The sequence below is a fragment of the Gasterosteus aculeatus genome, chromosome 11 (genome assembly GCF_964276395.1).
Source record: "Gasterosteus aculeatus chromosome 11, fGasAcu3.hap1.1, whole genome shotgun sequence".
In the NCBI taxonomy this organism is placed as follows: Eukaryota; Metazoa; Chordata; class Actinopteri; order Perciformes; family Gasterosteidae; genus Gasterosteus; species Gasterosteus aculeatus.
This window is the reverse complement of record NC_135699.1, coordinates 5,133,862-5,161,573: the sequence shown is the minus strand read 5'-3', so window position 1 is coordinate 5,161,573 and position 27,712 is coordinate 5,133,862. Positions and strand designations below refer to the sequence as shown.

General features: G+C 45.4%; 3 protein-coding genes and 1 non-coding gene across 6 annotated transcripts; all 4 read right to left on the bottom strand.

Annotated features, from left to right (window-relative positions):
- Positions 1-536: 536 nt before the first annotated feature.
- Positions 537-3,317, bottom strand: spc24 (SPC24 component of NDC80 kinetochore complex). 3 transcript variants are annotated; one of them, XM_040191464.2, is made up of 6 exons: positions 2,979-3,317; positions 2,318-2,491; positions 1,994-2,138; positions 1,710-1,814; positions 1,419-1,495; positions 537-1,345 (listed from the first exon to the last, which is right to left on the bottom strand). In XM_040191464.2, the coding sequence occupies exons 2-6, from the start codon at positions 2,481-2,483 to the stop codon at positions 1,239-1,241; spliced, it is 600 nt and encodes a 199-aa protein (XP_040047398.2). In that variant the 5' UTR covers positions 2,484-2,491; positions 2,979-3,317; the 3' UTR covers positions 537-1,238. The 3 variants fall into 3 exon arrangements, with proteins under 3 accessions (XP_040047398.2, XP_040047399.2, XP_077940700.1); XM_040191465.2 differs by having other exon boundaries at positions 2,983-3,091; XM_078084574.1 differs by having other exon boundaries at positions 2,955-3,011.
- A 397-nt stretch (positions 3,318-3,714) lies between these two features.
- kri1 (KRI1 homolog) lies at positions 3,715-9,417 on the bottom strand. Its single transcript, XM_040191462.2, has 18 exons — positions 9,194-9,417; positions 8,968-9,038; positions 8,759-8,861; positions 8,554-8,653; positions 8,055-8,112; positions 7,926-7,975; positions 7,752-7,845; positions 7,583-7,660; positions 7,385-7,497; positions 7,072-7,300; positions 6,727-6,897; positions 6,205-6,280; positions 5,912-6,009; positions 5,633-5,795; positions 5,416-5,546; positions 4,620-4,684; positions 4,440-4,535; positions 3,715-4,349 (listed from the first exon to the last, which is right to left on the bottom strand). Exons 1-18 carry the CDS (start codon positions 9,267-9,269, stop codon positions 3,893-3,895), a joined length of 2,229 nt encoding a protein of 742 aa, XP_040047396.2. The 5' UTR covers positions 9,270-9,417; the 3' UTR covers positions 3,715-3,892.
- Positions 4,792-4,894, bottom strand: LOC120828527 (Z30 small nucleolar RNA). The gene has a single exon (XR_005713545.2). It is a non-coding gene; the product is annotated as a Z30 small nucleolar RNA (small nucleolar RNA).
- Positions 9,418-12,599: 3,182 nt separating the features above from the next.
- ldlra (low density lipoprotein receptor a) lies at positions 12,600-25,517 on the bottom strand. The gene is made up of 18 exons (XM_040191763.2): positions 25,204-25,517; positions 22,359-22,484; positions 22,123-22,245; positions 21,628-22,008; positions 21,413-21,535; positions 21,195-21,317; positions 20,966-21,085; positions 17,937-18,062; positions 16,531-16,702; positions 16,219-16,446; positions 15,981-16,099; positions 15,763-15,902; positions 15,512-15,653; positions 14,774-14,911; positions 14,419-14,670; positions 14,165-14,245; positions 13,911-14,074; positions 12,600-13,804 (listed from the first exon to the last, which is right to left on the bottom strand). Exons 1-18 carry the CDS (start codon positions 25,262-25,264, stop codon positions 13,748-13,750), a joined length of 2,676 nt encoding a protein of 891 aa, XP_040047697.2. The 5' UTR covers positions 25,265-25,517; the 3' UTR covers positions 12,600-13,747.
- Between the last annotated feature and the right edge of the window lie 2,195 nt (positions 25,518-27,712).

Sequence of the window (27,712 nt, the reverse complement as noted above, 5' to 3'; positions counted from 1 at the left end):
TATATTGCCTGAAACCAATATAGACACGTTCTAGTTTATATATATATATATATATATATATATATATATATATATATATATATATATATATATAATATATATATATATATATATATATATACACATATATATATATATATACACATATATATATATATATATACACATATATATATATATATACACATACACACACATTTATAAACTATATAATTAAATAAATGTAATATATATATATAAACAGCGGCACTAGTCTGTCGTTAAGATGCGCGGTGTGTGTTGCTGAGGTGGAGATGAGCGGAAACGAGGCGCGGTCCACGCCAACGCGTGGGCGTCAACCCCCCTCCCAACCCAACGCCGAAGGTGTGAGGGGGTCGCGAAAGAACGAGGTGGGCCTGTGGGAAATGACACCGCGGGCCGGGGTTTCTCTGAGTGCTGCAGAGAAGAAGAGACGTCAGCGCCTCTCATCGCGCCACTTCACTACATTTTCACTAACTCACCACTGTCATGCACGGGACAAAAATACACAAGTCAAATGAGGTAACATTTGTGTGTTTACTTCAGTACACACAGTACATAATAAGCAGTGTGCCGCCCATCATTCTGTCCCTGAACACAACACACCGCTTACACGCAGGCCAACGAGTTCAAAGAGACAAGGGGTTTTCTAGTTAATGTAAGGATAGCTTCCGGTGGGATGAGTGCAAAGGCAAACTGAACCTAAACAATGACATTTGACATCCGCCTTCATGTATTTAGATGGGTTAAACTAACAGTTTTAGACATTAATGACGAAAACAGTTGGAGCATGACAGGTGGTGTTGATGGAGGGGTACTCGAGCTCACATGACAGATGACAAAACCAGTAGGCAACCACTGGTCTAAACCAGTCTGACCAATCCACCCAAAAGCCTCTTCTAACGCTTTAAATAGCATCTTAGGGTTCCTAAGCACACAGAACCAACTATTTTAAAAACTGTAAAAAAAAAGAAAAAAAAAAGTTTCTTTGCAAAACCATGTAGGTGTAAATAGACTGCAGCGACATCTAGTGGCCAACTCCGTCCTCCGGGACTCCAAACTGCTCTGATGAGTCCACATTGAACAAAAACATTTGAGAAAAAAACCCCCACAAAAGATATTTTATTTTGAAAACAGTATCAGCGGCGTACAGAACGGCCAAAAACACAGACATCTACGGACAAACAACAATAACGCAACGATCCCGTGTGATAACGCGGCTACCACTCAGTGCTGACAAAGCCCCACAGCTGGTCGCTCACGTCGCTCCGAGGCCGCGTGGAGGTGTCGATGTTGATGGGAGTCGCCAGGTCTGCGCCGTAGTGCACTGCGGGACGAGAAGACAGACTGAGGACATGTAGAGCGTCCTCAGACACGGCAAAGAGAAAAGCAATCCGTACCTCCTTTTAGGATGTTGGGCTGCGTGTCATATTCCCACTTGATCTTGGTTACGAGGTAGTACACCTGAGCCACGTATCTGTTGACGGAAAAAAACTACTTGCAACTGCTGTATAAAGTAATATCTCCCTGCAGAAAAAAAAAAACTAGAAGCAAACTACGATGTGCAGAGGGAAACATAACACGTTTCAAGTCTATGTGGGCCAGATTTACATTCTCTGTCTGAAGGAAGCAACGGCAGTGGGACAACGCCTTTGACAAGAGATTTCCATTACTTATTATCTGAGACTCACATTGCTGAAGGGATGACCTCGGTCGTGTCTTCGTCCACCTCGCTCTGAAGAGTCACCAGCTCGTGCTCCGTGTTTTTCAGGCTCTCAAACTCTCTCTGCAGAAATCTGGATGAAGGATTAAGGAAGCCAACAAAGTAACAGAAGTAAAAACATAAATAAAGCACAGCTGCAAATAAAAGTCCATAACATGGATTCCCGTGTCCGGAAGTACATCTGAATCAATCAAAGCAAGAGGGGAGTCAAAGGGACTTTCATTGGATTCTCCACAAGGTATGAGAAGATACTGTAGTTCTGAGTCGGTCATCTGGCTCTTGGCGGCGGCTTGTCTCAGCTGCTCCCCCAGGCTCTGCAGCTCCCTCTCCCTTCTGGTCTTCTCCTCCTCCATGTCCAGCAGCATCTGCCCCGCCCTCTCCTCAATCTCTCCCACATCTGGGGGACGGGAGACAGAGAGAGACAGCGGAGGAAAAGACCGAGCATTTTAGATGAAAGTAAGAACGACTGGATCCAGTCGAAACTAATTTTTTATTTGAAGGTAAATGAATCTACACAATCTTTCACGGAGAGCACGTAGACAGCTGAGTCACAATAGAGAATATCGGACCACTTGCCTTTTAAAATCTGCGCGACAATCTTTTTGGTTTTCATGTGGTTGTCAAAAAGAGCCTGATGTTCATCTTTGACTTGTCTCAGCTTCTCCGGTTGGCTGCTGTTGATGAAGGCCACCAACCCCTCCGCCGTCTCCACCAAGTCATTGAATTTATGACATTGAGCCATTGTGGCAGCTAGGAAGCCCATAAGAGAAAAGGTTAAACCTAAAGATAAACACTTATAAGGATAATAAGTGTTGACTTCATTGACATTTAACACAACGCCTCGTAATTTGAACTGACAAAAAAAAGGTACAGTAACATCTTGAGTATATTAAATAAATAAATTGATAAATCAACTACTTTAAATCGAACAAGATTGCACAGAACTGCACTTGAAAGTTTCTAAAGCTAAATTAATAGAACTTTTAAACTACGCATTAACTTAAGATCGACCAGGAAAAGCAACTCACAATAACAGTGATTACTCGTTTGCCTTGTTTACAACAGGATCGTTAGCTACGCAGCTAAAGTTAGCTTAACTACGATAAAATGCTGCAGACTCATTAAACAAATTGCACACAACAGCATCGACTGTAAAAAGTAAAAAGTGAGCACATTGTCCGTGAGGCAAAGATGACGTTAATACGGTTATTACGTTAAAGTCAGACAGAAAACGAACCTACAGCTCTTCAGTGCGATGATTCAAATCCTCCCCGTGAGCGCGCCTCTTCTTCTTCTTCTGCTGCCACCGCCTCTTCTTCTGTGGTCATTGGCGGACCGTCATAGCGCCCGCTGCCGTACAAGAAGAAAAGCGCCACGCTGCATGTCGCTTGTTGCCAAAGTCAGTATCACGGATGATTAATTACATCCAACCCTTCAATGAGATTTGGCGTGAAGTGAAAAATATTTCCACATTGTAAAACGCATTCGTTTTTGTTAACATAATGCTAAATGTAGCAGGCTAGCCCCCCCCCAGTGGGAATTGGGTCTCATCAGTTAAGGTGCACTACCCTTTTATGACGTTTTGCTTCCAATCTGGAAGCTTCACACAGATTCTGGTTCATGAAGCAGCTCTTCCAGGTAGCACTCAGAACTTACAGGTTCAGGGCAAAGGTACAACTTTTAAGCCGACGTGTTGATCATGCCAGCGTGTTTTCCATAGGAAATCGAATGGAACAGACAGCAGAGGACAGAACCTCTGCATTATACTAAAGTGTGGTTCCAGTTTGCTTTCACCCACATGAACGGCTTAATAACACATCTGCTTTAAACAGCTGTGAAAGGATTAAGACAGCCAGAGCGTTAATGTGAGTCAACATTACATTTGGAAAGTTGAGAAAACAATTTTCACTACTAACATCTGTTATCAAAGTGAGTGAAATGTAAACACAATATGAATGTAGCAAGATAAAACGTTTAATTGTAATAATCTTTATTATTGTGTAGTTAAAGCGTACACTGGGTATAACAGAAAATGATTGAAACCTTAAAAAAAAAAAAAAAGCTCTAATTTAAACAAAAAGGGAATTTATAATTCGACAATGTGTTAAATTCTCAGACATCTATGATTGTACAGTTCACTCAGATGGTGGCTCACGCCTGTTTTTTCTCCTCCAGCTTCTTCGGTTCTTTTCGTTTCTGCCTGCCGAGCTGTCTGAAGAACAGTCTCTTGGGGTTCAGACCGTAGGCCTTCAGTCTCTGCTTACTGAACTCGCAGCCGCCGATCTTCACCCTGCTGGTTCCCGATCTGAGGCGTCCAACGGGGTGCGTTTGCTTCTTCGTGGACCATTTGGGCCTTTCAGTCCGGTTTCTCACCTCTGCAGCTTTGTCCGCTTTCTCCACGGCGGAGACCGCTGTCTGGGCTTCCTCCTGGAGTTTCATTTTCTTGGGAATCAGAATCTCTTCCGCTTCCTCTCCGAGAGCTTGGCCTGGCGTCTCCTCTGCAGAGTCCACCATGTCCCCTGCAGCTCGGTCCTGCTTCTCTGTGTCCTTTGGATGATCGCGTCGCTGCTTCCCCGGCTTGGTCTTATCTTCCAGCGGTTTGTCTTCCCTGTAGATTAAAGCAAGATGAAAAAACGCTCTGCATTACTCCACTAATGGTGGATCATGAGGGGGGAGGAGCTGACTGCATTATACTCACTCAGAATACACAGAGCGCAGGATCGCCTGCTTCCTCTTCACATTCTGCGCCATTATCTGATAGTTCCTCAAGTCACACGACTCTGCTCTGTCGGACCTGGGAAGACAAAGGCCTCTTAGAGTTGGAAAAGGACCCGACAGAGCAGAAAGGCCACGTTGACCTTTGGGCCGGAGCCGGTACCTGAACATGCAGGTCTTCTTCAGAGTGCACCACTGGTTCAGCTCCTTATCGTTGGCAGTTAAAATCTGAGGAAAGAACCAGAGCATTGAATTACTCAAACTGCTGCTACACATGCTTGGAGTCCTGTAGAGTTCGTCTGGGTCATAAAGTTTCCTTTTAGCCGCTGGGTGGTCTGCTCAGAGAGAAGATTAAGTCGAGATCATTCCCTGGTCAGAGCTCTCCCCGAGAAAGGAAAAAGCAATACCAGATCAGTCACTTAAGGCTCATCACTGCAGCGCTCCCAACCAACAGCAACATCCATCGTTAGGCCAAGTTTATCTTTAATAAATCTTCTATTCTCTAGAGCCCGCCCACACAAAGCAGTTTGTCCAATTATGACTCGGCAGCAGTATCTAAGCCCAAGCAGGACCTTAGAGCACGTTGATCTGATGAGCGTATGAGGCTGCAGGAGGATAGTGGATATATTTTTCCAACTGGTTAAAACCAACCTCAGCAGCGCCGTCCTGCTCCTCGGGAAGTTTATACTCCTAATCCCCAAAAGACAGTCATGAGCGGTCAGAGACAACCGCATTCCCTCTCAACACTAAAACATGGTTGGTGAATTCCCATCTTCAAGCAGCCATAACCAGAATCTGAGATCTTACCTGCCTCATGAAATGCTGAAACTATCCAGCAACTACCCACATATCAATCGTCTATCGCTCTGCCAGCGGCACCATCGTACGTGGAACGTGTGAGCGCCGAGAGCTCGACCAACAGCCAATCACTCGGCAGGTGCAGGCGGCGCCGCTCTCACCTCGTCGGTGCTCAGGCCGAAGTCGTTGGCGAGCACCTGCCTGTAGCGGAAGCGGCACGGGAGGTCGTCGATGAGGTCCTCGTAGTCCAGCTTGTAGTACTCGTCCAAGTACTGCTCAAAGCTTTTCTCCTCTGAAACAAAAAAACACCTGCGGTTACACAAACGTCCGTTGGAGGACCCCGTTGCTTTTATCAGGAGGAGCCTGAGTGACACCTACGCGGGTCAAACACGGGCTTCTTTTGGGTGAGGACTTCTGCAAAGTGAGACTTTTTGCTCTTTTTGCTCATTAGTGGCAAATCCTCCTTCTTCAACTTCTTTCGTTCCTTTTGCTTCTTTCTCTTGGAGGCCGGCTGCTGGTTGGGGTCGTAGTCTGCATCCATCTGTTTCAAAGGGGAGGGGGGCTTTAGGTGAACTTTTCTTCCCAGAAAAAGAAACCCTCTCACAGGTGACTGACCTCGACCTCTCACCCTGAGGTCATAAAGAGGAGCGTACTCACAATGAAGTTCTGATCCTCGCAGTGGGGCCCAGAGGCATCATTCTCACTGCAGTGCTCCTCTTGAGCTTCGCCCGTCCACCTGTCCCAGTTCCACGACTCTGAGACACACACACACGCACACACACGAGTTGAATCTTCTGTGATGCGTTAGTGCAATAAACATTTTGTTTCTCAGCAGGATTCCTTTCAGAGCTCAGGGAGGAGTCAAAGTGCGACGTGGAGGCCTTGATGCACTCGAATACAACACGCCAGTTCCAGCATCAGGCAACATACAGAATACGCCGCAGGCTTACCCTCATCTTCGTCTTCATCATCAAAGTGAGGCTTCTCGCCTTCTTCTCCTTTGTAGTAGTCATTCCCGAAGAATTTCTGGATTTAAACGAAGAAAGGACAAAAGTTGCAGAGGAGTTTACACGGGACACATGCACCTCCTTTGGCTGGAAACCACTAAATGAAGAGGAAGCTACAACCCCACCCCCACCCCACCCCACCGAGGACAAGCCCAATCAGCCAGACGCAGCACACCTGGGTGAGCGTGGTCGTCTCGTGAAAGCAGAGAATTGTGTTCAACCAAACTGCTTATTATTTTGCCATTTCAGTTTTGAAACAAAAGAACCCCCTCAAAACTCCTCAAATACAGCTGCAGACACACAGCTTCAACGTGCGTATTAATCCAAAGCTGAACAGTTACAATTGCTGAGCTTATGATTGGACGATCCCTGTGAGGCCTTCGGCTATTGGTTGGTTGAGTGAGCGCACAAGAAACAACGTTTGTGGCACAACGTGTGTGTGTGTGTGTGTGTTTCTGCACCCACCTGCATTAGCTGGTCGTGTTGCTGTGGATCAAACTCCCCCTCCAGGTCGGCCTGGCTGAAGGCGAGCTCCTCGTTGCCCGTCAGCTCCTTGAGCCTCTTCAGCTTCTCCACGATCTCGTTTCGCTTCAGGTTCTTGAGCTGCTTCAGCTGCTCCCGCTTCTGCTCTTTCTCCTGAAACGGTTGTTTGGGAAGGGAAGCGGAGGAGAAGCAGGGAGAGACGTTGGTATTATCTCATCAGCGAAGGCTTTTCGTACTTCGAGGCGGAGCGAGAGAAGTGTATTACCATGTTGAAGGGCCTGGTTAGATTTTAGATGAAATATTTATATTCATAACCATGAATCAAACCTTTTCCTTCCTTTCTTTCACTTCGTCCCTTTTGCGCTTCCTGCTGTCGTCTTTGGAGCGCACGGACGTGGCAATGCTGCGGGGATACGTCTTGATCTTCTGAGCGTCGGGCTCCTCGAAGCGGAAGTTGTAGCTCCTCTCAAAGTCCTCCTGCCGCTCCAAGAAAGTCTCCCCCTCCTCCTCGGAGTCCTCCACGTCGTCCTGGACCACCTCGTCGTAGGTCGGGATCCTTCAGCCATCGGGAGAGTTTTTGCTGGTTAGCCCTCCCTCACCGGGGAAAACAGAGTCGAGGTCCACGCGGGCGGCAACGTACCGTTTGCTGTCAGCGTCGTCCTCGTCGATGTAGCCCTTGTTGAGGACGTAGTCCCTCAGGAAACGCTCCTTCTCGTCCAACTTCGGGTCGTTCCAGTAGTCCCTTAAGTATTTCTGTCCCAACGCACACACAGTCTCATAACTGAGAAACACCCAAGTTCCTACACTCTCCCCGCTGTGCTTTCACACGCTCACTCACCATGTCCTTCACCTCCTCCGGGCCCTCCAGGTCCGCCTGGCCCTTCAGCCACTCCATATAGTCGGCCTCCTCGTTGTCCTACAGACAGACACGGGGTTAGAGAAAGTTTGATCCTGTTCTGTGACTCTTTCCTCTCCGTTCCTGCGATTGGGAAGTAAGAGCTTCGGACCTTCTCCGCCTGCGTTTTCATCCTCCTGGTGAGAAACTCTGATTGCTTCCCGGCATCGCTGTCATCGTCGCTGTCCTGGATGAATTTACGGAAGCTGGGGAAGGGTTTAGGTTTATGTTAAAAGTGATATGGTTATACAGCCAGACTACTACACATTTGACGTCTGAGTCATACCTGTTTTTCAGCTCCCGCTGCTCCTGAATGTAGCTCGGAGAGGCGGCTCTCTTTGGAATAAAACAATGATTAATAAAAACATCGTCTCTCCGCATTCCAGATCTAACATCAATTATTCGCTGAGTCTACCTCCATTCTCCAAGCGGCCTCCTCCTCGTCGTCACTGTCGTCCTCATCCTCAAATTTGCTGTGAAGATAAAATAAAAAGATCAGCAATTTTTACACTATATAAAAAAAGATAACCAATTTGGAGAATAGCAAGGCGGCATCATTAGTGGTAAAATAATGTATTACACATGCATGACAATAGTGACCTCATATCTACCAATTAGATATGATGATTTAACAGAATTTCTGTTTAAAGTAAACACTCACAAGTATATTAGGCAACAAGCATGTGCTTAATTAAAAAACAGACATTGTATAAATCAGAAAAACATTTTATTGTTTCAATTTGGACCAAATGTGACCAAACCGTGCGCCATACTGGACAGTCAGCGATTAATTTACTTTCAATTAAGTTATCAGTTGTGACAAATCTAAAGCGTCCTAGTTCTAACACTAGGTGTGTAATTGCTGAATGAGCCCGTCAATAAACTGTAATAAACCGTGATCGCTGCCCACTCACCCCTCCTTCTCCAGGATGACTTTACGTTCGTAGTCCCTGAGAAACATGGGCTTCACTGCCTTCTTAGAGGTTGAAGGCTGTTCATCACCGCTCGATGCAACTGGAAGACGTATAGGTCAGGTTTACGGACAGTTCTTTAAAGACACTAACAGATGTCCCAGGGACCGCGAAGGCAACACCAACGGCAACAGCACGCGGCTCTCACCCTCCGAGTAGAACTTTGCATCCGCCTGGTAGATCTTGGGGTCTTTCTTCTTAAGCAGTGACAGTGTTCTGTAAAAGTCCCTCTCGACTCCGGGGTCCACTTCCTGTGACACAACACGGCAGCCGGTCGGTTAGACGACATATTTATATACAACATTTGGCGAGCCGCTTGTTCTCGTTAGCCGGGGGGGAAGAAGCAGCGATGCTAACCACTTCACTGTCCTCGGAGCTGGACTCGGAAGACTCGCTCTCTCCACTTTGGTCGCCGTATCGATCCTTCACTGCGCGGCAAATACAAGGAGAACCAGATATGAGTTAAATACACAGTAATAACAACGTGTCGCGGAGCTTAAAGCCAGTTAGCTCCCGCTACTCCTTTTAACCCCCACGCTGGGTCGTTAGCACGTAGTTTAGCCGTCCTCGGTCACACACTTACGTCTCTGGAGCTCTTCTTTCTGCCGATATGAATCATATTTATGCGCGAACTTGGTGTTGATTTTAAACTCCGACATCGTTTCGAAGAAGGTGGTGGGTTTATGATACAATTACAAACTACACGCTAGTAAAGCGGATTCATTGCTGCTGCCTGCGCGTGTGGAAACATGAACCACGTGGTTTCCGGTGCACAACGTCACACATTTCACACAGTGTCCTGCAGGGGGCGCGCTGATGCTGACAATTCCCAATCCAATAGCTGTCGACCACTCGTGCTGTAAGATTACAATTTTTCGAATTCATTTCGAAAATAGTTTTATTTGTTACATTAATATGTTTATTTTCTACTTTATAGATTTGGTTTAGGCTCTTGCACTTAGAAAAGTACAATTATTCTATTTGTTATGTAGTGTTTGATTTCATTTTACCTTTCTTACACGTATTACATGTTCTTTTTAAAAAACAAGGAAAGAATACTATATATTGTTGTTACACAAATAGGCATTCGTGGATTAATATAAACATAACAATTCACATATGGTACAACATTACTAGACATGCACTCACACAAACTCCAGCTATTTACCTGTACTCACAAGTTGGACATTTTAGAAACATAGAATTATTTCATTTTTTTTCAAATAACAGCCAATTTGCCACACATTTTTGATGGTCTTACATCCCGCATATGGTAAACTAGTTGAATAAAGTGAGACGACTTGTGGAAACATTGATTGGAACGCTCTCACCTCACCACTGTTTACTAGGACAATGTGTCTTCAACATCATGTGCCATCAGAGTAGTTCAGGACGAACAGGATCTGTCAGTTAATGATTTGGGCACTGATGTGTGACATAGGATGAAGAACAAGTAAGGTACAAAACATGATTGTGATTAAAAAAACACAGTAGTCCATCCCATACCTCTCTCCAATGTGCAACACAGAATCACTTTATTGCCACTCCACCACAGAGACGATTACTATGACCGATTTGTGTCAACATCATTTTAAAAGTTGCAGATAACGTAACTAAATATCTGACAACTTATCCGAACTGAAGCATTTTTTTGTTATAGAATGCTGTTTAGTTTTAGAGAAGAACATTCCACCGAAACAGGTGCCTTATATAGCAAATCAAATCTAGGTTTCATAGAGTAGCACCGCTTGGGTGATGCTGTTATCTATAGTGCAGGGCTTTGACGTCGTTTATGCAGCAACATGAAACGAACAATAGGTGTATCAGTATCAGTTTGAGACCTGACGCAGACATGCAAAAACAGATAAGCTAGTAGCTGTGCAAGTATGCAAGTATGCAATCACTGGGACTTAGTTTGAGTACTGAGGAGACCAATGGTTAAAAAAAGAGTAATGTAGTTGGAAATGTTTATTATTTGTGCATTATAATAGATTCAAACCAAAATGTATGTATTCTAATAAAACATTTAAAAAGCAATGGCAAAACCGTGAAAGCGAAACGGCACCTTTGAGACAAATTAGGACAATTCAGAAAAAGGACCATTGATCATTCGATTTTGTCACTTTTGCAGAGTTCGGATTTTTTTTTTCCTGCATCGTTCCCCATGTCACTCATAATTTCTCATGAAATAAAAGCATAATTGACGAATATTCTTAAATTTGGTAAAAACTAAAGGATTTTTCTAGGCGATACGACTAAAGTTCGAACTCCTCTTTAATCAAATATTATTGTTGGCTTTTGTCTGGAGTCGTGTGTGTGTGTGGGGGGGGGTTGGAGGCCGGGGGCCGGGGGCTCTCCTTGCAACCAAACACACTCTGACCAAAGGTCAGTGAAGGTTAAGCTGATTGGTTTTGTTTATCAGGAGAGCAGGAACATCCGATCCTCACACGTCTGGAGCTCACAGGTCTTAAACATCTGGCGGAAGTTTCTGGATGTTCGGGGTTGAATGAGAAAAAATGAGAAGAAAACACTACATGACTTCTGCAGGTTTTATATTCATCCATTCATCCGACAAAGTGACTGGAGTGATCCAGCTAGAGCGTGACCTTTGTGTTTAAATGATTGATTGATGATGTCAAGGGATTCCGATAAAAGTTTTCTTTGAAAAGCAGAGAATCGGTTGTGAATCCAGGAAGGCTCTCGCTGATCGACGACGGCCTTGGACACGGCTTTATCAATTATCAGTATTTTCGACCGGGGAGTGACATAACTGCCTGTTATATAACCCGTGTGTTTACACACATGTCCGTGGACGGCTCACAGCTTCTTTCACCTCACGTTTGAGGTCAGCTCTACACTTCACACTCGTCCTCGGCCTTGAAGTTTGCACGTGGCGGGCTGTTGGCGTGTTCGCCCACAGAGTCACTGAGCAGTTTGCTATTCCTCTCTTCTAAGATAGCTGCTGTTGTGGCTTCCTCTACTGGCAAACATGCATTACACGGCCGAATATAATGTTCTGTTTTAAAGCCAAGGCCACAAGGTGGTCCATTCCACACTGTCCCCCGATCACGTCTATTAAGCTGTAACACACTGTCCTCTTATAGGAGGCACATATTTCAAGACTTTCTTGATACATGTTGAAATTTCTTTTAATTTTGCTTAAGCAAATACCCCAAACCCCCCCCAGAGACTCACTCCCACTCACTCACAGTGTTTTTCCTTTCCGTGGTCTCATGCCATTGGAGGATTTCTAAGAAACTGTGGTTCTGCCTCTTCCTGTGACGGTCTGACTTTCAAGGAAGAAAGTCTCGTTTTCCATTGAATTACAAAAACACATGCGGGCCCCTTGTAGAAAGCAGGGGGGAGAGAGAGAAAAACATGTTCCTCATGTGTGGGATGAAGACAGTGAGCGTGCTTCCGTACGTTACGCAAAGCCTTTTATCTGTAACCACAGGCGATCAGAAACAGAGAGGGAAAGTACGGCTTTGCACCATATTGTGTAAAAGTGCAAATAAATACATATATATTATATCTAAATAGTCCCTGGAAAGACATTTGTGAACAATTGACAGATACATCACAAACATCACTGATTTGGTTTGCGTTTGAAATGAGATTGGCTAAACTCAAATTGAGAAAAATAGGTTTAAATGAGCAACAATGTTTTTATCCGGTACACTGTTACATTGAATAAGTCAGTACTTGAACCCCAGAGCTAATTAAACCATCACGAAGACAAAAATGGTGATTCATAAAAAATGTATATCTACATAGGGATAAACAGTAAAAATGAGTTTGTCTAAAAGTATTTGATACAAAGTTGAAACAGTTGGCTAAAAACGGACAGTTTCTGTTGTTACTGCCGGGGGCCCCGTGTTTCCTCCCTAAACTGTCCATATTCACTTGTGACTGTGTGTTATGTGACATGTGTAGTTACGCATTGAAGTGAATTCAAGAATGAATTTTCAAAAACTGCAGACAGACAGAAGTGACTCTAAAATAAATAAAAACATTTATTTTTTATGTACAGAAAATGATGAATGTTTACTACAGAGTTTTAAACATTACCAAAAATAACCCAGTTAGGAAGAAATATTTACATTTATGAACACTGTATTTACACACTTAATCTCCCCTGTATATAGTGTAAAATGACACTATAAACAGCTTTGCTCGTGAAAGTTTTCCAACGTAAAGCCACTGATCCACATGGCAATAAAGGGCTGGGTTCCCCTCAACCTGACATTCCCTCGAATAATGTAGTGTAAACTGCTGATATCTTTAGACATATCCACTGATTCTATAGCAACGACATGAACATGTGAACAACGTATGTCAGCGATAAAATAAAGGCGCACGTGGCTTCCTCCTATCGGGAATGCTGGAGTTTAAGTTCCTGAGGGAGGACGTTAATGCACACGAGCACAGAGCGTTATGTAAACATGTTATGAATCCACCGTCCCCTCCGCCCCCAGAAAGGCATAGAGGGGGAGGATGGGGGGCGCTTAAGCGGGGGGCCCCCCAGTGCTCAGACAGACGATCACAAATCAAGGGAATGGAGCTGGAAGTATTTTTGAGAAACTCTGAAAACAGAAGACAGCTGGCGAGGAACGCTGGTTGCGGTTGTTCCAGACGAATAAAGAGATATTCAGGGAACTCTGTTTGACTTCTCTGCAGACAGTTCAATGAACAGACCAAATCCACACTCTTAGCTTGGTTTAGCTTAGCATAAATACTGGAAAAAGAGGGAAACAGCTAGCCTGTGTTCCTTACACACATCACAGGGAATGCCGCGTTGCTGTAAATGAGCTCAGTTAAACGGATGCATGTAGCTGTATCATCACACTCACAATCGGGATAAAAGCTACAAAAAACATTTGATTGTGAAATCCAACTTCTGCTGATTGGTATGTTTTGGATAAAAAGGGACCGAGGCCAACCTAGTGGAGATACAATCTAAAAACCTAAAAATAAGGTTTCACCCTGTTTTTTTTCCACTAGAGCGCTTTCCATCTTTGAGGATATAGTGGTTTGGATCATGGCTTTGACTGCCACGTCTTTGTGCTGTGTACAAAAGAGAAAAAGGACATCCGATGTGGCTTATCATTGAGGCTCTTCGTTCCACTTCCGACATTTTTCAGTTTTCTGTGAAGGCAGGATTGTCTGTCTCTTCCTCCAAGCTCACAACTTGTCTCTGAAAGGAAGACAAATTTGGAAGATGTCAGAATCAACATGACGCTGTAGCCGGTGAGTGCCGATTATAACTCAATGTACTCAATTCAAAACAAGACTGGACTCACTTTAGGGTAGGAGTAGCCGTCGGGGCTGTGGCTCCTGTAAATGTGCACTTGGTCCTCTGTGGTTTTCTGATAGACTGGGTTGTCAAAATGAATGGTGTTGGTGTTCTTCAGCCTGTAGTTCCTCCACAGCAGCACCCCACCGCCAGCCACCAGGCAAACGAGTGCTACGCGAGGCCGATAAAGGGAGACGCGTGAGACAGGACGCTAGATGTTGTTTGTATTTACGGTGGCCGCAGCCGCCGCGAGCTACTCACCCAGAGGTAGTGCAATATACAGAGAGATTGGGGCTGGGGAGGCGGTGCTGGGTATAGCTGCAACGAATCGATGTTTGAAATCTGAGGGAAAGGTAACAAGCGGAACAGGAGTTAATGATACACCGAGCTGACCTGCACCACACACACGTTGCGTGTCAGAGTTGAGGACAATGCACTAAAATGGTCAGCAGGAATATTAACCGTCTATACACTTTAACCTGAATTATTTTTACAAGCACATGAAATGCACTTGCCTGGAGAGGTGACCGGAGACCCCGTTGTGGTCTTTGGGATTTCAGGGTTCGTGGGCCTTGGAGACGGGGTCCTTGGTTCAGGTGTGGTGGTCCTCACAGGAGGCTTGGTGCCGCGTGGCACAGGCCCGGTGGCGGGCCTCAGCGTGGCGTGGACATGGGGCTTAGATGTGGTGCTGGGTGACTCGGTTGGCTGAGAAGGACGGACGACATCCGGCGATTGAGGCTGAACGGGGGCTGCAGGTGTTGGCACAGCTGGTTGACGAAAAACGAGGAAGAGGAGGAGTGAGTCAGAAACAGGAGCGCTTGAACTACTAAAAATTCTTAATTTAATGTCAGAAATGAGGATTTTCCATACCAGGTACACATGTCCTCATATCCCTCGCTAACATCATGTTGTCTGGACAGACACAGGTGTACTTGGGGGCATGTCCGCCCACTTGAGGAGCGGCCAGGCACAGGAATTCACAGCCGGATATCTCGCACCAATTCCGCCCTGCAACGGAAAAGAAGATGACGTTTTACTCTCATTTAAGCACTTGTTATGGAGCCATTATCAGCTACCAACAATACGGTCAGTTAGCTAAGTTAAACATCCTTGTGTTATTCCTTTTAAAGCCACAAATTTGATCTTTGATATTTTTATGGGATTTCCCCAGATACAGTCAACAGCAGCCATCATGGCACATCGGACACACCACACGAAACCCTAAACCCAACCAGTGCAACTAAATAGGATTAGTGCGCAATTTGTCGACCCATGCACTCCAACAGTAGCCAATATAATATCTCATATATCTTACAGTGACATTAATATAATAATTGTGACTGGGGGTTGGGTTCTTGTGGGGTAGAGGCGCCTCGTCAAGCAATACTTTGGTGTGTTCTGATGCTTTCAACAGTAATTAGAAAGTAATGAAATTGATGACATCATTGAGTAAAAAAAAGACATTACTGCAGGTGTTTGACACCAAGGTTATTTAGTTGTGGTCAGCAAGGAACCTCTTTACATTGGCAGCAAATGACAATGTTCGACCAAAATTCAATATTCAATGAAAAATAGTTAATGAAGACTGCCTGCAGCGGTGTCTCTTACCAGTGGGTTGTTTGAGGTTATGGTAGAGAATAATATCATCCGGTGAAGATAGGTGCTCTGCCACTGGTGTGATGTCCTCACCGGTCACCCTGTTCGCACTGAAGATGGCATTGTTACTGACGTCTGTCCAGAACACACTCTCCTAGAACGAAAAGGAAAAAAAAAAGCGTGAGCCATTTCAGATGGGACAGAGTAGTACAGGTGAGGAATACTCGGCTCCGGGTTTGTACTGTATGTTGGCGAAGGTTTACCTCAAACACAGTGAGGCTCAGCGGATGAGCCAGCTTGTGTTCGTCGATGATGAGGGTGCGTCGACCGCCGCCCTGCACACTGATGCTGGAGAGGGTGTGCAGCTTAGAGTCCACCCAGTAGAGCCGCTGGTTCAACAGATCTGGGGGGAGGAAGCGGGGTTAGATCACTCGCATCATGGTGAACGGATTGAGAAAAAACTTGAAAGTAGAGACTTTACCAAGTGTAATTCCATTAGGCCACTCGATGTTGTCAGTGACCAGAGCAGTTCTGTCTCCCCCGTTAAGACCTGCCATCTCAATCTTAGCGGCGTTCCCCCAGTCAGTCCAATAAATAAAGCTGGGAGGAGACGGAATTGTTGCAAAAGAAACATTGTAAGTCACATTAAAGACGGAAAAAAAGAGAGTCTTAGAAGGAAACAGGCGATTCTGCACCTTTATCAGTGCTCTAGGACTTACTTGCTGTGGGGGTCGAGCACAATAGCGCGAGGTTTGGATAAGTCTTGGTCGAAGAGAGTCTTGCGGCGGCTGCCGTCAGCAGTTACCATGGAGATGGTCCTGCGGATGCTGTCGGTCCAGTACAGGTTACCGTGGATCCAGTCGAAAGCGATGCCCTCGGGAGCGTCGACGTCGCTCCCGATCACCACGCGGTGATGAGCGGGGTCTTCGGCCGAGTCCACTGGAGCTCTGGAATGACAACGGACAGAAGGCGTCAAGGCGGAGTAGAGGACTCGGACATTCTGCTTTCATTCTGGTGTCATTCTCCCGCACCTGTAGATCTTCTTCTGGGAGATGTCTGACCAGTAGATCTCATTGGCGGCCATGTTCATGTCGATAGCCACGACGTTCTTTAGACGAGGAATTATTCTGGTGTATTCACTTCTGTCCAAAGTCATCTTTCGGACTTCATGGCGGTTTGTGAAGAAAAGGTAGGCTATCGTACCTACAGAATCAGAGAGGACAGGGAATTTATTTAGCAGCCATTTAATGGGAATGTTGTTGTTTTTTCAATTGCTTCAACTGCTAAAAGCTAAAACTATCATGGAGAACATTGTGTTTGATGGCGATAGCGATTGTCTATACAGATCTGAGATGTGCATCCTGGTTAGTAGAGCAACATGGAAGCTGAAAGATGAGGGAAACGCTCACTCTGAGGCCTAAAGTTAAAAGATTCTGCTTCTATAAATTTGGGATTGATAATTGCTTGATCCGCTTTTGAAAAATGATACGTATTTTTATTCTGGAACAGTGGAGACCATAAGAAACTATTCTCCGTTTTCAAAAACCAAACTGTTACAGTTGTGGTCAAAAGTTGACATACACTTGTAAAGAACATAATGTCGTGGCTCTCTTGAGTTTCCAGTTATTTCTACAACTCTGATTTTTCTCTGATAGAGGGATTGGAACAGATACCTTTTTGTCACAAAAACCATTCATAAAGTTTGGTTCTTTAATGACTTTATTATGGGTTAACAGAAAAAGTGACAAAATCTGTTAACCCATAATCTGCTGAGTCAAAAATATACATACAGCAACATGAATTAGCAATCTTGGTGATTTAGAAAGTTGTGTCAATGAAATGCGCCTCAAAGCCTCTTAACGTCAGCTGGTGACTTCTCACCATTTAAATAGGGCTCATTGGATACAAACGCCCACAAACGCTATGTAGTGTACAATGGGAAAGTCAAAGGAGCTCAGCATGGATCTGAAAAAGCAAATCATTGACTTTAACAAGTCAAGAAAGTCACTTCAAAGCAGCTGCAGGTCCCAAGAGCAACAGTGCAAACAATTGTTTTGTCACTGACACGATCAGGAAGAAAATCAACAACAACGAGAAGCTTGTGGATGGCTACCAAAAGCGCCTAATTGAAGTGAAAATGGCCAAGGGACATGTAACCAAACACTAGCACTGCTGTATGTATATTTTTGACCCAGCAGATTTGATCACTTTCTGTTAACCCATAATAGTCATAAAAGAATCAAACTTTATGAATGTTATTTGTGACAAAGTATCTGTTCCAATCCCTATCAGAGAAAAATCAGACTTTTAGAAATAACAGGAAACTCAAGAGAGCCACAACATTATGCTCTTTATAAGGGTAAGTCAACTTTTGACCACAACTGTACATACTAATGGAACAAATACGGTTGAAAGAACACAGAGAGCTGATATTAACCGATGGCCTTGCAGGCTTTGGTCGCGGGGTCAACTTGGTAGCCCTCCTCGCATTGGCATTTGTAACTGCCGATCTGGTTGATGCAGATCTGGCTGCAGGTGTCCAGGTTGGCGCACTCGTCAATATCTGGATTCAAAGAGGGTTAAAAAAAACAACAATGTGAGACTAGAAAAGGCATTTCCTGCTGAAAATGCGTTGGAATGCAAAAAGCTGAAAGCTGAAATGAACTTTTTAAAATAGCTGAAAATACAGAAAGTTGAAGGGAATTTGAATACATTTGCTGAAATTATAGATATTAGAAAAGCTGAAATGAATTTGAAATTGCTGAAAATACAGAAATGGGAGAAGCTGAAAGGAATTTCAATAGATTTGCTGAAAAAGCAGAAATGAAAACAGCTGAAATAAATTTGAAATATTGCAAAAAAATACAGAAATGAATAGTGAAACATTGCTGTTGATAGAGGCATAAGAATAGCTGAAATTATTTTAAAGAACTGCTGAAAATACAGGAAGTGGGGAAGCTGAATTTCAATAGATTTTCTAAAAACAGAAGTTGCAGGAGCTTAAATTTGTTTAAAATTGTTTGTAGTAATATTAGTAGTAGTATTAGTTATAATTGTGGTATTAGTAGTACTAGCAGTAATAGTAGGTTTAGTATCAATAGCAGTAGAAACAGCTGTAATACTATTAGCCATAGTCGTATTTGTAATAACATTAGTAGTAGTTGTAGTATTAATAGCAGTAGAAATACTAGTAGTATGGTAGTAGAAGTATCAGTTGTAGTACTAGAAGTACGAGTAATATTCGTAGTGGGAGACAGAATGTTTGTTATTCAAACTAAGAAGTTTTTAATTAATAGGCCTCATCACAAACATTACAGTAAAAATTCCCTCCATGTGGCTTTTATTTTGAAATTATTGGATTGGGTGGGTTGGGGGGGTGTAGATAGAGGGAGGGAGGGTGAGAGGGTGAGGAAGGGAGGGGTGGTGAGGAAGAGATAGAGGGAGAGAGAGAGGAGGAGAAATAGACAGACATACTGACTGACTGAGTGATTAACAGTAAGAAGAGGTCAGGGTGGAGGGGGGAGGGGGGGCGAGTGTCTTTATCATATTGGTCTGTTGACAGAAAGCATAGCTGCGTCATGTGACTCCACTAATCAGGTCATTGGAGCAGCTGTGAGTCACACACAGAGATACTGCAGCGTGTTTACGAGTAACCACGGCAACGGCGCACGTATTGCATTGGGTGGGGTGGGGGGGTGTAGATAGAGGGAGGGAGGGTGAGAGGGTGAGGAAGGGAATGGTGGTGAGGAAGAGAGGGAGAGGGGAGGAGAATTAGACAGACTGACTGACTGAGAGTGATTAACAGTAAGTAGAGGTCAGGGGGGAGGGGGGAGGGGGGGCTAGTGTCTTTATCATATTGGTCTGTTGACAGAAAGCATAGCTGCGTCATGTGACTCCACTAATCACGTCATTGGAGCAGCTGTGAGTCACACACAGAGATACTGCAGCGTGTTTACGAGTAACCACGGCAACGGCGCACCTATTGGATTGGGTGGGGTGGGGGGGTGTAGATAGAGGGAGGGAGGGTGAGAGGGTGAGGAAGGGAATGGTGGTGAGGAAGAGAGGGAGAGGGGAGGAGAATTAGACTGACTGACTGACTGAGAGTGATTAACAGTAAGTAGAGGTCAGGGTGGAGGGGGGAGGGGGGAGGGGGGGCTAGTGTCTTTATCATATTGGTCTGTTGACAGAAAGCATAGCTGCGTCATGTGACTCCACTAATCAGGTCATAGGAGCAGCTGTGAGTCACAGACAGATCCTGCAGCATGTGAGTGCTCGTAACCACGACAACGGCGCACCTGTGCTCATTAACGGCTGCAAAATGCAGAGACATGGCAGCAAGTTACACAGAATCCACACCTCACACAAATGAGAACCAGCGCAAAACTATAACAGCTATCTAAAAAATACGGCGTTTGTATGAGACCCAAGACTCTACCGAACGCGTGGATGTGCTTTTTATGTCTGTCCGGTAATAAATACGGCTCCTATGGCCGTTTACAAAACGTGTACCTTGTGGATTTTTGTGAGAAATATGTCGGCAGATTTGTATTGGAGCCTATGGGGCTTTTGGCAGAGGTTGTGTCACTCAAACACTCCTTGCGCCAAAACTAAAGAACTCTGGGATTCCATGAACACATTAATCCAATCAGCACAACCATACCCTCATTAATCTGAAGAAATGAAGCCTCTAGAGTGTATACTTTGGCTGCAAGGACAGAAGTTCCATATTTTTTTTACCAGATTCCTGCGATGCCCCACACTCTAGCCGTCGAGGTCCCCCTCTAGCAGACGCAATACACACTCATGTAAAAGTCAGAAACGGAGCGAAGAACTAGTGAAACATAATCAGTGATTATGAAAAAAGTACAATAGATATCAAGAAGCAGTTTTTTTCATAAAATAGTTAAGACTTGTGTGAACATTTGAAAGTTGAAATGGTGTCTGTAGCTGAAAGATTTGCGAAGCTGAAAAATCTGAAAGTTGAAGAAGTTTAGGAGGATTTGAAAGCAAACTCCATTTGAAAACCATGTTAAAATATTAATGATTATTGATTTATATAAATTCAAGCATAAGATGTAGAAAGCTGAAAAGTCATAGCCCTCAAGCCAGAAAGGAGCTGAACATTTTAATATTTGAAGGATTTTAATAGCTGAAAGTGTGAAGGAGTTGAAAGGTGCCGCGGAAGAAATAGAAGAAGTTGAAATAAAGATTCGAAGAACAATACTTGGAATGCATCTCAATGCATTCCAACAATTACAGACCGGTCACAGTGGAACAAAACACAATGTGAAGACATTGACCCTATGACAATTACGGGATCCCTCTTGACCTGGCAGCACAAAGGTGGCGCGAAAAAAGTTGCAACCGAGATTACAACATCCCTTCTTAATACCACGGGTGTTTTCCAAATGAGAGACCATCAGTCATTCAATGTGACTTTTTCTTATTTGTTTGGCTAGGTGTTACCTTCACAGCGCCTTTTCTCAACCAGGTGATACCCAGCGGGACACAGGCACTCGTAGCCGATCTTCAGATCGTTGCAAATATGAGAGCAGCCGCCGTTGTTGTACAAGCACTCGTTGGAGCCTACAGGGGAGACCAAGTAAAATCCCTTTGCTGAGGCTGCAGACGCTCATTAAATACACAAAAGCAGTAATTAAACTGACACTTATGGACGAGAGGCCTCCGTACTCACCACAATCCCTAAGTGGCTCATCTGACCAATCCCTGCAATCACGCCGAGTGTCACACACCTTCTCCATGCTTATGCATTCCCCACTTTTGCACTTGAATCTGCTCGGGCCGTCACAGTGGGTGGCTGTTGAAAAATATATTAATCTTCACAATCCACAAAGACTAGAGGTTCTGAGTTTGGCTCCTTGGAGCCAGGTTCAGATAAGATTAGATTGGTACCATTGACGCAGCCCGTTTCGTCGCTCAGGTCCTGGCAGTCGTACTGACGGTTGCACTGGCGGCTGCCGTGGATGCAAGTGCCGTCGCCGCATTGAAACTCGTCGGGTCGGCAGGTGGAAAGGGCTGGGGAGGAAAAAAGGCCGACGCGTGAGCTTAAGAGGCGACGCCTCGACAGAAACGACAGTCAAGAGGATGAGACGGATCTGCGCGCTCACAGCAGTTGACTTCGTCCGCGCGATCGCGGCAGTCGGCTCCCCCGTCGCACTTCCAGCTGCTGTGGATGCACTCCCCGTTGCCGCAACGGAACTCCAGCGACGAGCACTGATGAGCGGCAGCGGAGTTCGGCGCCGTCGTGCCACAGTGTTGGGGCCACTCGTCGGAGCCGTCGGCGCAGTCGGTGTCGCCGTCGCAGGCCCACAGGCGGGGCACGCACACGCCGTTGCTGCACCGGAAGGACGTGGCGCTGCAGGTGGCGGGGCGGCAGGAGGCCTCGTCGCTGCCGTCGTCGCAGTCCGCCTCCTCGTCGCACACGAAGGAGGACGACACGCACTGACCGTTCGTGCAGCGGAACTCCCCGTCCGTGCACTGCTTCGGCGCTGAGAGGGAGGGGACACGGCAGGGAGCGCGAAATCACTCGAGTGCAGGAGGAAGCGATGGAGGAACTCACACATGTGATAAAAAGGGTACAGAAAGACAGCTTGTTGACTCACCACAGCCTTCTTCATCAGCTCCATTCTGGCAGTCAGCCTTTCCGTCACAGCGCCAGCTGCTCGGCACGCACTGGTTCAGGCGACCCGCACAGCGGAACTCGGTCGGCCTGCACGTTTTGGCCGCTGGAAGTGAGACACGCAGCACATGTTAACCGACCACCACGCAATCGGTCACACTGGGAAATAGACGGGTACGCAAAGGAACCCCGAGTCCAACGTGGCGTCGTGACACTCACCGCAGGTGCCGGGAAGTTCATCGGTGTTGTCTCCGCAGTCGTCTGTGCCGTCACACACCCATCTGGCCGTGAGGCATTTCCTGTTCCCACACTGGAACTGCGTGGCTCGACACGCTGTCCATGCGTCTACGACGCACAGACACAAACACACAGCTCAGCTAAAAGGGCCCATGTTTTAGTGAGCATCTATTTGGGGGCCAAGACAGGAAGACTCCCCAAAAGCAAAGACGTGGCTTCAAGTGAAGCAGCTCTGTGACAATAATGTGATTTGAGCTAATTGCTAACGATGAAATGCTCATAATAAAAAGGTGAACGTGTTGATGTTTAGCAGGTATAATGTGTGCCATTAGGTTGGCTGTGCTGGCATGCCAACATTTGTTATTCAGCACCAAACCACACACTCTTTATAAGACACACATACGTACAGCGAAGGCCGATGGGAATGAGTCAGTTTTTATGGTATTTTTGCCATTGTAATCACACTGCACTGTCGCAAGAAGGTCCAGGTTAGGCTTCAGCTTTGAAGGATTATGGTTAGATTAGATTGTCTGGCAGCAGGTCACGCCAGAGGTCTCGCAAAGAATCCCATCTCGAGATGATTAGGGATTTGGTCAAAAAGCTAAGCATTGGACCCATTTAGCTTTGACTTGAGTTGCGCATGATTGCGCCAGATGAAGTCAGAGGATCTCCAAAGTTCTTACAATTCATCCTAATTCAGTATTAATGTCCACATAAAATGTCATGGCAATGTATTCAAAACCGCATGTAAATGCAAATTTGTTGGCGCTGGAGGATAAGTTCACCACCATGGTTACGCTTCATCATCAGGGTCTGCCCCTTTACCAGAGTTGCAAGCAATACATCCAAAAGTTTTTAATTGTGGAGAAAGATATTTCTGTGATCTGCACATTTCTTTTTCCATAGCAGATACAACCTCGTGTCACGCATCACTGGTACTCTAAAGAAAGTTCAAAGTCTCATGAGGGATGGTCTTACTTTGGGAACATTGTGGCAACCCACCCGGTGGAGTTGCACCACATATAACGGGAGAGGCCATATCTTCAGCTGCGCCCAAAGACGGTGATAAATGTGCTGCCAGAGGACAAAAGCTCAGGGAGTATTACACTCTGGCATGACACACACATGACCAAACACACACGTGCCTGTTGGTACACGTTTTACAAGGGCGGATGAATGGTTAAACTCAGAGTCAAACAGGGACACAACTCTTAAACCTGCAATAATCCTCATGAAACCGCGGAACCAGAAGGAGCGATGAGACTTTACATCAGAGAGACGGCTCTATTTGAAAAGTTACTAGGGGCCATTCCTCTCCTGTGGCCCATAGAGGGTGTCTGGGGGTCCCGTATGACCACCTGTTTGGAAATGGGGCCGAGGTTAAAGTTTACCAGCAACAGGACACGCCAGCAGCAGCTGGGCATTCAGCAGCCATCATACAGGAAGGTTTTTGTATTCCTTATTATTTGAATAAAGAGCAATCATAAATCATGCACAGCACAGTAAATCTTAACAGCTTTCACTCAAACATCTGGTGCGCGGTTACCGCTGATGCTTTATTTCTTCTGCGGCTTGAGTTGTAGTATTTTTAATGACTCCAAATGACTACGGTGGCGTTTAAGGGGCTGGGAAGCACATTCACTACTGGCTGAGGAGCCGATCATGTCTATGTGAGTTCATGTGAAAGGACTTGCCATTAGTGACAGTCATGGGCTTCATGTGGACAGACCCAAGCTTATCGCACACACTTGAAACGTTTGACTCTACGCTCCGGCCACCTGAAACCAATGACACGTCCAATTTCATGTTAGTTGTTTACTTAAAAGGGCTCAGTTGAGGTCAGCCCGTAAGACAGAACCCAGACCAAATGGCAGCTTTATTGATTGAGTACAAATGCCTGCTGGGCAAAACCACAGATGTGCCCACTGTGTATTCTATTGATTGACCATGAGGTGATGGGCAGAAAGAGCAACAGCAAACTCACACTGATTTAACCCATTACAAGAAATAAAGTCCTTCAGTCCGAAAGCATGTGGGAGGGCGAGCGTTTCCCCAAATGAGGGACAGAACAGGTTTCAGTGCTGCACAGGACTGGTGTGAGACAACAAACCAGTTGCAACACGTCTCACCATTTCCCCAGAAACGACGTGGAGAAAACAGGTCCGACAGTGAATTTTTGGGGCTGCAACCCAAAAGTGGAGGAATGCCGCATGAAGACTATGTTTGCATTGGACGAGGAGTTGGAGGGCTTCCCGTTCATTTCAATGAGGGCGTTTTAGGTGAAGCACGACGGGAGACAGCTCGGTCCAAACCGGCTCAATATTGCATCATATGGGAAGAACAATACTGGCTTAAAAAAAAAAAAAGAAACTTCCCACCATGCATTCTTTTTTTACGTGGATTGAAATCTGACACTGATATGAAAATAATGGCTTTTCAGGAACCCCGGCTGACATCTCCACACACAGACATACTTGGTACTGCTCACACCTAATTGTTGAGCGCCACTTAATGAGAAGGCATTAAAACAAAAGATAAAATATACAACTGTCTGCCATTAAAACAAAAAGAAAAAGGACGGGGTCTGACGGATAGAGGATGTTAAATGATCAAAGAAATAGTAGGCGGAGGCAGGGTGAAACATTCATCGTTGGAGCGGAAAGATGTGACCTACATTCTGGGAATAATTGCACCCCCCCCCCCACCATCACCTTGCATCCGATGCTGTCAGTGGAATGCTTAAACTCTTATTTATAATGTCACATAATTACATAGTTACATCAAACCTTATTTACACTTGTGTGCCAAAAAGCTCAAGTGAACTTACTTGTCTGAGCAAGGCAGCAGAGGAGGAATATCACCAGCGGCGCATGGGGCGGCCGTCCCATGTTGACCGGCCGCGCTGGAAGCCTCGTCTTCTGCACCCGGGCGCCTGCTGGGGGTCTCTGGTTGGAGCTGTTGTGACACCGTCACCAATGGAGCTGCGGGGTTTTCGGACGCCGGCGGAGCTGAAGCAAAAAGACAAGACGAGGGGTCCTCGTTGTGCGCCCGCGGGGATGGAGGGATGCTCGTTTGACAACAACTTCAGACCCATTTCAATGTGGTCCAGCGGGGAGGGGGGGGGGGGGGTGGTCGTGGGCGGGACCCGGAGTGGTGTGATTCCTGAAGGAGCAGCCCCAACAATCGGGAGGCGGAGCCGCGTTTACTACGAGGTTTAACCCTTTCACGGAGGCACATGGCGCGAGGCGTGACGTCAATTGAATTTCCCGAAAGACAAGACAGCGTCACTGCTGCACACGAGGGGGCGTGGCCGGGGATTTGGGGACTTAATCAAGGTAATAATTTTCAAAGTACATAAAATGTTCCAAATCCACAGGTTTGAAGTCCAAATATTGTACCCAGATGTGTCCTGGGACAGTCTAGTCTCAGTCAGTATCTAAATAATGGCAAACGACGTGTCAATACGAAGCAGAGGCACAGTCCATACAAGACGGGGATGAGATAATCGACCTAATCTTACATTTATGTAATTATTTAACTTTTTTTTATCTCCACATCACCACTTTTGGAATCCAGGTTGGTGACCTTTAAAAAGTTAAAAAATATAAAAAATAAAACAACATTTTATTTTATTTAAGTTCAAAGTCTCAAACTCTGGCGGATCAATGAGATAGTTTACAATGACATTCACATCAGAGGAGGAGATAAAGTACAAACAGCCTTTAACCAAGCACAGTTCACGCATACATTTAGTAACTATTATATGGTTTTTAATAGGAAATAGACAAAATCATATTTCAGATGTTTCTTTTGAGGAAAAAAAACTTCAATGCTGGTTTGGAAAAAAAAACAGAGGCAAGGAAATAAAGCACATTAGCAGAAATATACAGTTTTTCACAATGTGTTCACCCTTTTACTATCAAGGTTATACATTCAGATTACATTGATAGTTTGCGTTACCTTCAGTGTTGCTCCAGTGCGCAACTATCAACGCTGTCAAAGCACGTGAGCATGTGGTGCTTAAAATAAGGTGGGATGAGCAAACTTAGAAGTACCAATTCTCATTCTGCAGAAACATGTCATGAATAACAAGGATGGGACGTTGGCGTCGATGTGTGAGCTGCACGTTTGCTGCTGCTGGTTTGAACCACTTTAGAGACAGTGGGTTGCTCAGTTGGTCCACTGGTTCCCACTCTGGGAGTTGGGCCTCATCAAAGGGGTCACAGAGGATATCTCTGTGATTGTGAGAGATTTAAAGAATAACACAGTTCTGCAACATCCTGCTATTCAGTATTTGTACTGTAACCTTTTATTAAGTACAGTTATTCAAGAGTTTTTAGTTACTATACTCGGGTATTTACCCTGCATGCTACTTTCTACTTCAACACAGGGAGACATTGTAATCTCAGAGCCTCCATCCGATCAACTGCAATATTTAGCTACTGCTCGAACATTAAGGTGTCAACATTAATGGTACATAACGCTCATAGCGAAGGAGGCTGCGCTGCACGATGAATACTTGTGTGTGATACCTTATGTATTTTCACTTGGAAATAGTTTGGCCCTTTTGCTGATATGGGAGTTTTTTCATATAGTTATTTTGAGCACACACTCCCCCCCCCCTGTTACATTAATCTACACAAAAACCACGTCCCCTAAAAGACAGGCATTCTGTCCAATGCCGGCCTCTGTGGGAGCGTGAACACACCCACCTCTAGCCCCGCTGTGCTGCACATTGGGCTGCAACTTAATAAGAAGTGACAAGGAATTTTCAGGCCTCTGCTGAAAAGGGGTCCCTTGTTGACCGACGGCGAAACATAAAGCGTTTTCAAAACTGTGCCGCAAACTTTCCGCCAAGCTTCTCGTTGTTTGATGTCCCCAAACCATCACAGACACACACACACACACACACACACCCTTCACATCCTCCGCTCTTTTGCCCCTGATTTAAAAGAGATTGAGGTGGAAACTCCGGATGCATCTCTTGATAAAGAAACAGAGGTGCATGTGAGGGGAAGCACACCCTTCCACTACACCCCCCTCTGTCTCTCTCTCTCTCCCTGTCTGTCTTTCATCATGTACACGCTCTCAGCCTCTGTAAACAGTTTCTGGTTCTTCCAGCCCGTTTCACCTTCACCTGACAAAATAAACAGTGCGCCGGCTGCAAAGGATTGTCTGTCTTCTCCTGGAGGCCAAATCAGGTTCTTCCAGTTGAAGTTGAGCCGTTTTCTTTTTTGGCTTCTGGAGTAGTCGGGGGGCAAGATGGAGCTTGTTCTGTCGCGAGAGTTTTGCGTGTTTTCAGAGTTTTCAGTTGTCAATCATCCCGTGGGAATGCC

Bases quoted from the DNA above. Each gene is read 5' to 3' on its own strand.
- spc24 (XM_040191464.2), bottom strand. From the start codon at position 2,483: ATGGCTCAATGTCATAAATTCAATGACTTGGTGGAGACGGCGGAGGGG. The intron at 1,815-1,993 runs GTATCTTCTCAT...TCCTTCATCCAG, and splicing joins ATGACCGACTCAGAACTACA to ATTTCTGCAGAGAGAGTTTG. The intron at 1,496-1,709 runs GTGAGTCTCAGA...TTCCGTCAACAG, and splicing joins GAGGTCATCCCTTCAGCAAT to ATACGTGGCTCAGGTGTACT.
- kri1 (XM_040191462.2), bottom strand. From the start codon at position 9,269: ATGTCGGAGTTTAAAATCAACACCAAGTTCGCGCATAAATATGATTCA. The intron at 8,113-8,553 runs GTGAGTGGGCAG...TTATCTTCACAG, and splicing joins GTCATCCTGGAGAAGGAGGG to CAAATTTGAGGATGAGGACG. The intron at 7,661-7,751 runs GTCCGAAGCTCT...GTCTGTCTGTAG, and splicing joins TGAAAACGCAGGCGGAGAAG to GACAACGAGGAGGCCGACTA.
- ldlra (XM_040191763.2), bottom strand. From the start codon at position 25,264: ATGGGACGGCCGCCCCATGCGCCGCTGGTGATATTCCTCCTCTGCTGC. The intron at 21,086-21,194 runs GTGAGTACGGAG...TCTCCCCTGTAG, and splicing joins TGAGCCACTTAGGGATTGTG to GCTCCAACGAGTGCTTGTAC. The intron at 16,703-17,936 runs GTTAATATCAGC...CTGATTCTGTAG, and splicing joins CAAAGCCTGCAAGGCCATCG to GTACGATAGCCTACCTTTTC.